Genomic DNA, 13,558 nt, shown 5'->3' with positions numbered 1-13,558 from the left:
GCAATCACCATTCACAGCAGGTCAAAAGCTGAGCTGGGAATACTTCTTCTAGTTTGACTGCAAGTTGTGTTTATTTTCTGTGTCAGCAATTATGCTCCAGACCTCTTTCCCTATACTACCTGACTCTAGAAGGTACTTGCAGCAGCCAATTGAAGCAGCTATGTAACAGGGTCACAGGTTCACATACAGGTCATTAGTCTATGCTTCCACTGTGTGTGGTTTTATTACAAATCATTAAAATGCCTGATCCATGGCAGCCTTAGGTTAAAAAAGAGAGATCAAGTGAAAATTTTCTGTTTTATTATATCCATGGGGAGATCTAAAATTATGTGAGTTTTTCTGATAGTGGTTACGTTATTTCGCATGGCACTAGATAGCCTTCATTCTGAAAACTAATAGCACTAAAATCCCATTAGTCCAGCCCCCGAGGAGGCAGTGTGATGTGAATAAATGCAAAATCGTTCATAGGTCATGCCATACCCATGCTATCTACTGTCAGCACTTTTACATCCACTTTGATCCTGAAAAGCCTTTGTGCAGTTTGTTTTTTCGCTGATCGAGCAAGATTCCAGAACCTCTGAAATACTACCACATTTAAAGGGGATATGCCAAAAAAGTTCACAAAAAAGGATTGTACATGCATTCTGAGATGGATTTTTAACCCCTTCATGACCGGAAGTATTTTTGGTTTTGCGTCTTAGTTTTTTGCCACCCCTTCTTCCCAGAGCCATAACTTTTTTATTTTTTTCTGTCAATATGGCCATGTGAGGGCTTGTTTTTAGCGGGACGAGTTGTACTTTTGAACAACACCATTGGTTTTACCATGTCGTGTCCTGAAAAACAGGAACAAAATTCAAAGTGCGGTGAAATTGCAAAAAAAGTGCAATCCAACAGTTGTTTATTGTTTTGCCTTTTTACTAGGTTCACTAAATGCTAAAACTGACCAAACAAGTCTAGGTTCTTTTTTTATCTAAGTGGTGAAAAAAAATTCCAAACTTTGCTAAAAAAAAAAAAATAAATAAATAAATTGTGCCATATACCCTTAGCGTCTCCATTTTTCGTGATCTCAGGTCAGGTGAGGGCTTATTTTTTGCGCACCGAGCTGACGTTTTTAGTTATACTATTTTGGTGCAGATGTGATCCTTTGATCTCCCATTATTGCATTTTAATGCAATGTTGCGGCGACAAAAAAAACGTAATTCTGGTGTTTTGACTTTTTTTCTCGCTATGCCGTTTAGCGATAGGTTAATCCTTTTTTTTATTGACAGATTGGGCGATTCTGAATGTGGTGATAACAAATATGTTTAGGTTTGATTTTTTTAATTGTTTTATTTTGAATGGGGCAAAAGGGGGGTGATTTGAACTTTTATATATATATATTTTTTCATATTTTTAAAAACATTTTATCCAGGACGTCCCTCCTGACAGCACCACCAGGAGGTTGTCTTTCATATCCTTGATAGGGACAGGAAACACAGAAGCGGTTAAAATGCCCCTCCTACCATCACCCTTCAGTGTTTTTCCTGTCCCTATCAGGGACAGACGCAGGAGAAGCAGATCCTGAAATTGAGAGTCCTGTCAGAGTCAGTCATATCTACCTTACAAAAAAGTAGAAAGCCAGTCACCTCAGCCATATATCTTAAAGTCTGGAAAAAAAATTGCTCACATTGTGCAGGCCCAATACCTTTTAAATGGGAACCTAATATTCCTCAGGTTCTAGACTTTCTTCAGGATGACTTCGACAAAGGTCTAAAAACCCAATACACTAAAAGTGCAAATCTCAGCTCTGGGGTCCTTTTTTGATTACTCTCTGTCAGAACACCCCTGGGCGGTAAGATTCATTAGAGCCACTCAACGTATTAGACCTACAATACGCAGTTCCGTCTCTCCTTGGGATCTAAATTTAGTCTTGAATGATTTACGGGAAAATCCTTATGAACCTCTAGATCAAGCAGATCTCAGATCAGTAACACTTAAAGCGGTTTTTCTGGTGGCAATAACCTCAGCTCGACGTATAGGGGAGATCCAAGCTCTTTCCTTAAGTGACCCATATCTGAGGATCCAGGAGGACTGTATTATCTTTAAGCTGGATCCCGCCTTCCTTCCCAAGGTGGTAACTGACTTTCATAGAAACCAGGAAATAATATTGTCTACCATCTGCCAGGAGGACCATAAAAATGAGAAGGAACTCTCTCTCCACTCTTTGGACGTTAAAAGAACAGTCTTACAATACCTAAAGCTCACAGAGAGCTGGAGACTAGATTCACATCTCTTCGTCCAGATGGCAGGGAAGAATAGAGGAAAGAAGGCATCAAAAGCCACCTTAGCTAGGTGGATAAAATTATCCATTTCCACAGCATATACCTTGGCAGGAAAGATTCCGCCGGAAGACCTTAAGGCTCACTCGCTGGGAGCAGTCTCGGCTTCATGGGCATAGAGTGTAGGGGCTTCCATGGATCAAATTTGCAGGGCCGCAACTTGGTCCAGAATAAATACTTTCTGGAGACATTACAAACTGGACGTTCTGTCAAACCAACAGACGGCCTTTGGGAGGAAAGTCCTCCAAGCAGTTATCCCGCCCTAATAGGAGTTATTACCCCTCCTCACATGTAAAGCGCCATGGAATAAATGGCGCTATAATAATAAATAATAATAATTTGGTACTTCTCTTGGTGGTGTTGTCAGAAGAGACGTCCTGTAAAAGTAGGAATTAGTCCTACCGGTAATGTAGTTTCCAGGAGTCCATCCTGACAGCACCCCTTATATTCCCTCCCGTATATTTCCTATCTGATGTGGTGTAAACATTTGTAATGGAAATTCAATAAATAGCATTGCATCCATCCTGGTGTAGTACTTGGAAAAGACACTGAAGGGTGATGGTGGAAGGGGCTATTTAACCTCTTCTGTGTTTCCTGTCCCTATCAAGGATACGAAGTACAACCTCCTGGTGGTGCTGTCAGGATGTACTCCTGGAAACTACATTACCGGTAGGACTAATTCCTACTTTTTTCACTTTTGGCATGCTTCAATAGTGTCCATGGGAGACTAGAAACTGCCACAACCTGATCGGCTCTGCTACATGCAGACGATGATCAGATCGCCTGCATGTAACAGAATACCTCACTTGCTATGAGTGACAACCATTGATGTTGCAAGTTTTCCCACCTACAAAGAATGGAGAGGTCTGTAATTTTTATGGTAGGTAACTTCACATGTGAGAGACAGAATCTAAAAAGAAAAAACATAAAATCACATTGTATGATTTTTACGTAGTTAATTTGCCTTTTATTGCATGAAATCAGTATTTGACACAATAGAAAAACAGAATGTAATTTTTGGTACAGAAATCTTTGTTTGCAGTTACAGAGGTCAGATGTTTCCTGTAGTTCTAATAATTGTGTCAGCAATTGTTGCCTTCTCACCAAGCTGCTTGCCTATTGTCCTGTAGTCCATCCCAGCCTTGTGCAGGTCTACAATTTTGTCCCTAGTGTCCTGAGACAGCACTTAGGTCTTGGCCATGGTGGAGAGGTGTGATTGATTGAGTGTATGGACAGGTGTCTTTTATGCAAGTAATGAGTTCAAACAGGTGCAATTGTGGTATCCCGATACTCGTTCTACTGCTGCTGAATGAGGCAGTTGTCTTGTGGCAGTAGATTTGTTCCAGTGTGTCAGAATTAGTTTGGAAAATGTGAGTTAGAAAATGTAATACATTCCATTGTATACCGATTACTCAAATGTGATTTACTGCCATCTACTGGCCAATGTGTGTATGTGAAAGTTAAGTGATTATTCTCCTGACAACAAGCTGCCATAAAAACAGCTGAGAGGAGCCTCCCAGCTCAGGACACACACAGACTTCCAGAGGTAAATTCCAGCTCAGGACACACACTTCTTCCTGAGGTAAATTCCAGTTCTGAGCGGTTCAAGCTGCCTGAAGGAGAAAACACTACTGCTCCCATGATAGTTTTCCATGCGAGTCCACGCTGAGGGGACATCTTTCTCCACACAATCTCCTCCACAAAGGAGTGACATCTTCTACTCAGCAGAGGTAACGCTGCACATGTGCTCTCCAGCATGCTGGTCATCCTGTTTGCTTCTAGCCAGGCCCAGATCCACGTGGCTGCCATGCCACTGACTTTGTTTAACCTACCCCCTATGAAAGGGAACGGTAGGCTCAAAACTGTGAGTACTTCCACACGTTAGTGTGCTCCCACGGAAATCCAATCTGTGAAGGTCCCTCCATCACTGTAATATTTCTTGGAACATAACACTTCCTCTAATAGCAAGTAAAGAGAACTATGCTCCAGAAGCCCTGAGAGTCTATAACCTCGCTTGTCTGATGAGGAGAGAACTATTACTTTCATAACAATATACGGTAAACTTTGCCTTTAAGAGAGAGACTGTACCACGTTACTTCTTTTAGTAAAATTGTTATGTTTACAAGTTCACCTGTGTGTCTGGCTGCACAAACACCATGGGCGCTCCAAAACCTGCATCCAGACACCACCGCTACAGGAGTGCCCCTGGGGGGTCCTATACCATCCACAAGTGCAACCTCCCATTAATGACAACTGTTGTGGACACGGAAGTGTTGAGGGGTCCAGTGACCCAATTCAGCTACTGTCACATCATTATCTGCTGCCAGTGGGACTACATGCCCCAGCTGGCCCTTCTGCAACATCTGGCGCCTCCCCAGTGGCCCACCACCCAATTAATACAGCTGATGAGTGCAGAGTGGGAGGGCTTCTTAAAGAAAAACTAAAAGGTCTGTGAGAGCCATATTTTTTGCCGGTTGGTAGGTGATCAAATACTTATTTCATGCAATAAAATGCAAAGTAATTATGTAAAAAGTCATACAATGTGATTCTGTTTTTTTTAATATTCTATTTTAAATATTTAATATTGTTTTTATGAGTGGTGGCACATAGGAGGCATCATTATTTCTGAAGGTGGCACTAATGGGGCATTAAAGAGGTTGGTCGCTACTACTTTTTTTTTTATTGATGTCCTATCCCCAGGATGAGACAACAATACCTCATCGGTGGGGATGCAACACCCACCAACCACTCTTGCTGATCAACTGTTACTGCTATGACTCTACCGAACCACAGTCAATTAGTCTGTGGAAACTTTCTGACTGCACGTGGATGACATCTGAGTGCAGTCCGATTTCCTCGGGCTGACAGAATGGAGAAGATGGGGACTTTTTTTCTCCATCTTCTCCTCATCCGAGAGAATCAGATCACACTATGATCACAGTTAGATCAGAGTGTGATTGATAATTGATCTCTCACATGAGAGAATATACGCTGGTGTGACCACTTCAACCTAAGGATAAGCCATCAATAAAAAAAAAGTTGTGGCCAACCCCTTTAATATGTAAGGGGGCACTAATACTTTCTAAAGGGGCATTATTATTGCGTTAGAGTGTGCAATACTTGTCTTGCCCTGTACTGGGACACTATGCCACTGCCTTAAACTATTTCTATTAGTGTACAGCAGTGAATATCTGGAATGACAGTTTCCAGTAGTGCAGACCACCATTTATTGTCCGATCATGCAGGAAATCTGCTCCCATTTAGGTTCATTAGATACAAAATGCACATCCAGTAAGATATAAAGAAGGGGTAAATCTGAGTCGAGTAGATAGAGTTAAATGGTCATTACTTAAGAGATGTGAATCTCATGGATGCAAAGTGGAGCTCTGCTGGTTCATGTTAAATTAATCCAGCATCTGTTAATTACGGCGGCTCCGTACATGTAACTTACCACTTAGTGACATTATTTGCCGTTCCTGATGCTTTTCACAAGGCCTCGCCCGATGCCTGAGTGCAAGTCTTTAAAAGTAATAGACAGCTTCCAGATGAGTTGGGAGGTTAAGTGGGATCCATGCGCATGATTATTCATGGTGAGTACGGCGGTGGCAGACAAAACATTTCCCATTAACTTTTATTTAAAAAGCTGTACTTTATGGCCGTGCTTCACCTCCCGGGTCTAGAGATTAGTTTGGAGCTACGGTATTCAGCCTTGTGTCCTACATTTTAGGTTTCCGTCTTGGCAAGTTAAATTAATTCCACAATGTCGGATTCTCCTTGAATTGTGAAGTCCCACATGTAGCGTAAGTTGGCTCTTGTTAACTCATATTAATAACTGTCTTTAAGTGCCCAACACTGCCCTATTTAAAGGAAGGCCAAGTCCCTGGATATATCAAGATATGGGACAACATCCATATGTGTTCTTCTAAACCAACTAGTGCTGTGTGGTGCACATTTTATTTATTTTACTCATTTATAGAGCAATTAATTTCACAGAGCTTGACAGATGTCATCACTGTCCCCATTGGGGCTCACAATCTAAATTCCCTATCAGTATGTCTTTGAAGTGTGGGAGGAACCAGAGGAAACCCACCAAACATGGGGAGAACATACAAACTCCTTGTAGATGTTGTACTTGGTGGGATTTGACCACAGGACCCCTGTACTGCAAGGCTCAGAATAGCAATAGCATTGTGATGTTCAAGTCTTCCAAGAGCAACAATCCTCAGCAAATGTCTATAAGACCCTCAACACATTTTTTTCTTGGCCACGTTTAACATTTATGGAAAAGGCCTCCAAGGTATATGATAAACAGAAGCTGTGACGTATAACCAATAGTCGCCCATAAACTATATTGGTCCACTTAACTGATGCATCACAAGCTTTCCAATAGTTTTTCATGATGTAGCCATTAAATGGATGATATAGTACTTTGTAGGTGATATATGTTACTATATGGCATCTTTCACCAGTGGCGTAATGTGGATAGGGAGCACATGGGTGATTGACCTGGGCACAAAATATCAAAAACCAAAAGGTGTCACTAGGGGTTGTGCACATGATGTGGATGACAATACAGATGGTTCCTGTGGTAGAGCACAGATCGACTCCCTGCCCTACCATTCTTCGTCATGTAGACCGCAGATAACAGTAGGCCTCTGGATCAGCACAGACCACGCACAACAGCGTGACTATGTTACACCTCGTCCTGTGCCGACCTTCTTTGTGGGCATGCAAGAAGTTGACTTTGTTGCTCTGATTAGCAGAGTATAAACTTTTTGTTGTGTGGGAAGGAAAATATTGAGGACAGCGGGGAAGGATGGGGTGGAGGAAAAAAGAAGAAACACCGCCCATTGGACCGGACACAGGGCATTTACATAGCCCGCCAAATTCAGGTGACAGAGTCCCTTTAAAAAAAAAAAATCTATAGTGTGCAGTATCATTTCTTTCATTGGACTCGGTAGGATGATATTGAGATGCCTATTGTGGTACTCCTCCATGATCATACTTAATGCATATGTCAGGAGCTTTTTTGGCATATACGCTTAATGCAGACCTCAAACGTGAGCCGGACTGGCCTAATTAGGCGTGTCTTAAGGATTAAAGTGGGTTTAGACCTAGATGGGCCATTAATGCTTGATCGATGGATGGCTCGTTGAATATGATAAGGAAGTGACCAAGATGCCGGCATTATGAATTAAGTCCGAGCCGTAGACTAGTCATCGCCACCTCAACAGATAAGCTTTTTTCCCTGGATAGAAATTAAGGAGCTTTACCCATTTGTTATGATGATCAGCAAGTGGACCAGGGGGTAAGACCTCTAACTATCAAGCATTGAGGCACTCGATCTGCTTGTATGTATGAAGCCACCATGTTGCACCCTTCTTTGCTCCTTCCCCTTCTGTAGAACAGAGAAGTATGAGGGATGCCAATTTTTGCCTTCGTTTAGGGATCTTCAAGATTCTCAGTTTTTGTAGTTTCTACAACAACTCGTTAACATGTTTTAGATTTTGGGAACTTTTGCTTCTGACAGAAAGATACCGCCACTACATCCCTACGTGCTTTTAATTTCCGTAATCAGGAATACAACGGGTGCGTAGAATATATCTGCACAAACGTTAGATAGAAGCCACAAAAACCCAGTAGATCTGCTCTATTTCCATATTAAACAGGAGGGGGAATACTTGTGAAACGCATGGTCTTGTGTCATTGTCTAAGATACAAGTTGATCTAAAAAACAGCCCGACACATTGTAGAAGCCTTAAAATGTAACACAAATGTTGGGTTATACAAATTCACAAATATACGGTAAGTCAGAATGTTACAAAAGTTCAAGATATGCAAGGACAAGTTACAATAACCCAAGCTTCAGAGACTGCCTCTCGGACAATATAATAATATAATACAAAGGTCTGGATATGTAGATGACATGTCCAAAGGGGATTATAAATATATATCTGCAGAGACATGACCAAGTTTAATCAAAATTTACACATTCAAATAAATAAGACCCCATGGTAAAAGATGCACACACCAAAAAAAAGTAAAAATAAAAAATAATTATATCTAGCATAATAAAAAAGCATAATAAGCTCACTAATAGAAACCTTTAATTTTTTGCATGTGATAAAAAAAAGACGTGAAATTAGTCTAACTTTAAAGCATATAGACACCTGGGACACATGGAAGTAGTTTAGATTAAAAAATCATTTTTGCTGTTGGGTTTAATTAAAAATCCCAGTTTGCCTTTTTACAGCCTCTGTCTGTAGCTGTGTGCAGAATAAGTTATCTAAGAATCTATCAGCGAGCTCCTTCTGATGGGAGAGTTTATAACTATTGTCTCTTTCTCCTCCTTGCTGATTTATTTGACCACTGACTACTTCAAAGATGTCACAAATTAGCTAAGAACTCTGATGAAGTCAGCTAAAATAGTTACAAACTCACTGAACTAGCTGCATGGCGGATTCTCAGGTAAAGGGGTTGCCCACCTTCCAGGACGTTTTTTTTTTTTTTTTTAAACTGGACATATACAGTAGCAAAAAGCAGACGATTAGGGCAGACTATATACTCACGATTGGCTGTAGCTGGGTGCCGGGGAGCATGAACTGCATCTGCTGTGCGAGCATTGCGGCTGCTGTCTTCTGCTGTATAAGGTTATTCCGTCCATTAATTTCTAGCTGGGTTTTTAAGTGCGGAGGAGGATGCAGATATTTACAATTTTCTCTCGTGCACCGGCCCTAAGGAAAAAGAAAATGAATATAGGAAATATAACAAAGAAACAAACTTATTATATCACAGAGAAACGCAAGTGTAAGAATTCTCTATAAAGCCGTGTTCAAATAACGTTTTTCCTATACACCCGGCATATTTGCCAGGAAAATTCCCATGCACAGCGGGGCACTGTATACTATGCACTATGTCATTTTTTCTAATAATGAGATCTATTGGCATTATTATACAGTGGCACACAAAGATCCCGCTATTGGAATATATTACCAAGCTGCAACCTCAGATACACGGATTATTATATCCTCGCAATCAAAGATTAACAATGGCCAAACATAGGGTAGGTCACCCACTGAGAGCTGCGCAGGGGGCTCCGAAGCAATTATTTAATTGTCCCCTCCATTAGGATGCAAAAGTTTTGTCACCCAGAACATAAGGACTTGGTGATTGTTTCCCCCTCTATGCTTTGTACTTGACTTTTTCAAAACTTTTTGGGATCCAAGGGGTTACTTTTCTCCTTACGGAGAGTGACATGTCATCTCTGCAGGCTTGACATGTCACTCTGTGCAAGGAGAAATGTTACCCCTTGGATCCCGCTCAGACGCCTCTCACACAGCCAAATCAGATCTCACACTTTGCACTGACGAGGGGCAGTCACCCCGAAACACAGTGTCTGCAAATTGAGATTCTGGTTTTGGCTTTTATCCCAAGTCATATGACAAGGCTCGTTATAGGGTCAATATTGACTTTTAGGATTGCTACTTCCAGTAGGGGGTGCTAGAGTTCTAGTCCTTTCCATATTGCAGATGGATTTGAATTAATAAGTACATACAGTACATTATTATCCTTAATGGGCCGACGGGAGAACTAAAAGACCCAACAGTTTTTTTTTCCCTTTTCACATAACTAAAAAGTTGGAATTAGTAAAAACATATCTGGAAACAGGTTTAATATTAGATGAATGTCGGACTAATGAAGCAGAAACGTGCAACCGTCTATTGTATATAGGGTTGTCCGGATTCTCCCCAACATCAGATATTGGGGGAAAAGAATGATTGGGCATGTTGGGTTTCAACATGCCCAATTGTTTATCATGGGAAATCTAGTAGCGGATTATTTCACTCCACTGAGAACATGTGCACACTCGGTAGAGCTGAGCATACATGCGTATAGGGGATGGGGAGACAGGAGGAACAGTGGTCATCTAAACTGACAGCTATCTAAGGTGTGAAGCCACCTTAAGACATTGGGGACGTGATAGCCCAGATCTGTTGAAAATAATCTTCTTTACATTGAACAATTTATGAATGACTTGGTCTATAAGAGTTAAAAAAAAAAATCACAATTAAAAAAAGGACAAAAATCAGATTTGTTTCAAGCTGGATCTGTGGTCTAGCCTGTTCTATTAAGTCACGATTTTTGGTTCCAAAAGTAAGAAATATACAATTAATGCACTAACAATGGAGGAATTCCAAATCTTCACCTAAAACAACCTGAAGGAGGAGCTGAATCAGAAGTCTATAGAATAATGAATTCATCAGAATATTGGACTTATCATCACCCACAATCTAAAGGGGTTATTCTCCTGAGTGCTTACAGCCTGGTCATTCACACTGAAAAAAACCCAAACACGCAGACAACTGGAATCCAGTAGGAGGCGCCACTGCATAATAGATCAGAAAAACCAAGGAAGTATGACTAATAAGGTACAACTCTGTAATCTTATTGCAATGTACATGCTGGACAAAAAGAAAAAAATTATTTAAAATAAAAATATATACTGTGTATATATATATATATATATATATATATATATATATATATATGTGTGTGTGTGTGTGTGTGTGTGTGTGTGTGTGTGTGTGTGTGTGTGTGTGTGTATATATATATAAAAAACATTATATATATATATATATATATATATATATATATATATATATATATATATACACTCACCGGCCACTTTATTAGGTACACCATGCTAGTAACGGGTTGGACCCCCTTTTGCCTTCAGAACTGCCTCAATTCTTCGTGGCATAGATTCAACAAGGTGCTGGAAGCATTCCTCAGAGATTTTGGTCCATATTGACATGATGGCATCACACAGTTGCCGCAGATTTGTCGGCTGCACATCCCAAAGATGCTCCATACAAGGCAGGATGGATCCATGCTTTCATGTTGTTTACGCCAAATTCTGACCCTACCATCCGAATGTCGCAGCAGAAATCGAGACTCATCAGACCAAGCAACGTTTTTCCAATCTTCTACTGTCCAATTTCGATGAGCTTGTACAAATTGTAGCCTCAGTTTCCTGTTCTTAGCTGAAAGGAGTGGTACCCGGTGTGGTCTTCTGCTGCTGTAGCCCATCTGCCTCAAAGTTCGACGCACTGTGCGTTCAGAGATGCTCTTAGGCCTACCTTGGTTGTAACGGGTGGCGATTTGAGTCACTGTTGCCTTTCTATCAGCTCGAACCAGTCTGCCCATTCTCCTCTGACCTCTGGCATCAACAAGGCATTTCCGCCCACAGAACTGCCGCTCACTGGATTTTTTTTCTTTTTCGGACCATTCTCTGTAAACCCTAGAGATTGTTGTGCGTGAAAATCCCAGTAGATCAGCAGTTTCTGAAATACTCAGACCAGCCCTTCTGGCACCAACAACCATGCCACGTTCAAAGGCACTCAAATCACCTTTCTTCCCCATACTGATGCTCGGTTTGAACTGCAGGAGATTGTCTTGACCATGTCTACATGCCTAAATGCACTGAGTTGCCGCCATGTGATTGGCTGATTAGAAATTAAGTGTTAACAAGAAGTTGGACAGGTGTACCTAATAAAGTGGCCGGTGAGTGTATATATAAATCCCAAATATATATATATATATATATATATATATATATATATATATATATATATATATATATAATTATTATTATTATCCAACAAACGTCAGCACTCCTCCAATAAGTGAATACGTTTTTTCTATATAAGAGATCCCCTGAATAAAATTGCCGCTAACTGATAAAGTGCGGATTAGGGAGAAGGTCTGGCTTCATTACAACTCTGTCACAAAAGCTTCTTCCTACGGCTTTGTCTCCACTTCTATAACTGCATTAAGTGGCAGGATCCTGGCTGGCATTAATTCAATAATACCTAAATGGATGTGATTATCATTATTTCACGCTCAGACACTGACACAGGGAGACATGAAATGACAGGCTTCCTACAGGCAATATACCCGGCTTGATTATAGCCTGTGCCAGGCTTATGTTCCAGAAATAAAGGGTTACTGCATGAATGGCACGAAATCCAGCCTTCCCGTCGCCTGCCCCTCCCCAGCACCAGGCCTCGGCTATGCATTTTCGTGTCATCTTAGTTGTTGCGTACAATTCGATAATTGGTTGGCATTACAAGTTGGCCTGGAAGAAGAATCCAGCACTTGGGCACACAATGACACTTCTGTTTTATATGTCCGTGTCCTGGAAAAGATGGAAAGAGAAGCAACTGCACCACCCCTCAGATATCTGATCCTTCCTACTTTATAGCCAGTCCGTGCAAAATGGTCACCAGTAATTTATAAGGGAAAGGGAGCAAAAGATAATTAATGGGTGACTTACAGTACTAGTGAATGAAACGAAGGGCCCTATACAATATGGATATTTAAAGGGAACCTGTCACAAAATTAAAGCTATTAACCTGCAGATATGGGGTTAATCTGCAGGTTAATAGCCTTCTGAACCTGCTCAGCGCTGGCACTTAGACCCCCCATGCCACGAGGAAATTAACCATTCAGGGTTCCATTATGGGGGTGGCATCGGCGCGAGTTCAGTCACTGCTCTGTGTGTAGTGGGAGACGGCTGTAACCGCGCCTCCGACACTGACTGATGGCCGGCTCTAATGCAGAGCTGCAGTCAATCAATACCGGGGGCCGGGGGAACGCTTGCAGCCGCTGCTCTCTATACACAGAGCAGAGACAGATCCCGCGCTGGCGCCTCCCTGTGACTGAAAACCTAACCCTTCTAGGAAAAATAAAGTTAATTTCCTTCTGGCATCGAGGGTCTAAGTGCAGGTGAAAGGCAGATTCAGAGCGCTATTAACCTGCAGAATAACCCCATATCTGCAGGATAATAGCATTTTTTCATGTAACAGGTTCCCTTTAAGTCCAGGTTCAGTATACAGATGAAGCAGGTGCCAACATTAGAGGCACTGTGCTCTGCGGAGGTAGGTAGCATGTCCATGTTATCGGGTGGCATACCATGCACTATGAAAATATACAACAGTTTGGCACGTGCAACTTCTGTATGTGGCCTCTTGGGTCATAATGTAAACCCTAAAATGCTGCTAGCACGATAATGATATCTACTGGTATTAGTTACAGCATTATTCTAATAACCACCAACATAGTTTTGTGCCACCATTTATCGGTACTACTCTAGTGTTTCCAGATAGACACCTAGGATTGGACTAGAGTGGAGAAAAAACTAGTGTGACCTTGGTCCAGTGGCCATGTAAGTAGTCCGT

The 13,558-nt window shown here is 41.4% G+C and overlaps 1 protein-coding gene across 7 annotated transcripts in view; it reads right to left on the bottom strand.

Moving 5' to 3' along the window:
- MBNL3 (muscleblind like splicing regulator 3) overlaps window positions 1-13,558 on the bottom strand; it is a 156,145-nt gene that overhangs the window by 56,101 nt on the left and 86,486 nt on the right. For all 7 annotated transcript variants that reach the window (XM_077285341.1, XM_077285343.1, XM_077285346.1 and 4 more), the window contains exon 3: window positions 8,888-9,052. In XM_077285341.1, coding sequence (XP_077141456.1) covers window positions 8,888-9,052 — 165 coding nt within the window. The remainder of the gene's footprint in view (window positions 1-8,887; window positions 9,053-13,558) is intronic.

The sequence above is a fragment of the Ranitomeya variabilis genome, chromosome 2 (genome assembly GCF_051348905.1).
Source record: "Ranitomeya variabilis isolate aRanVar5 chromosome 2, aRanVar5.hap1, whole genome shotgun sequence".
In the NCBI taxonomy this organism is placed as follows: domain Eukaryota; kingdom Metazoa; phylum Chordata; class Amphibia; order Anura; family Dendrobatidae; genus Ranitomeya; species Ranitomeya variabilis.
Note: the sequence above shows the minus strand (reverse complement) of the source record. Positions and strands in the feature narration are given on the sequence as shown.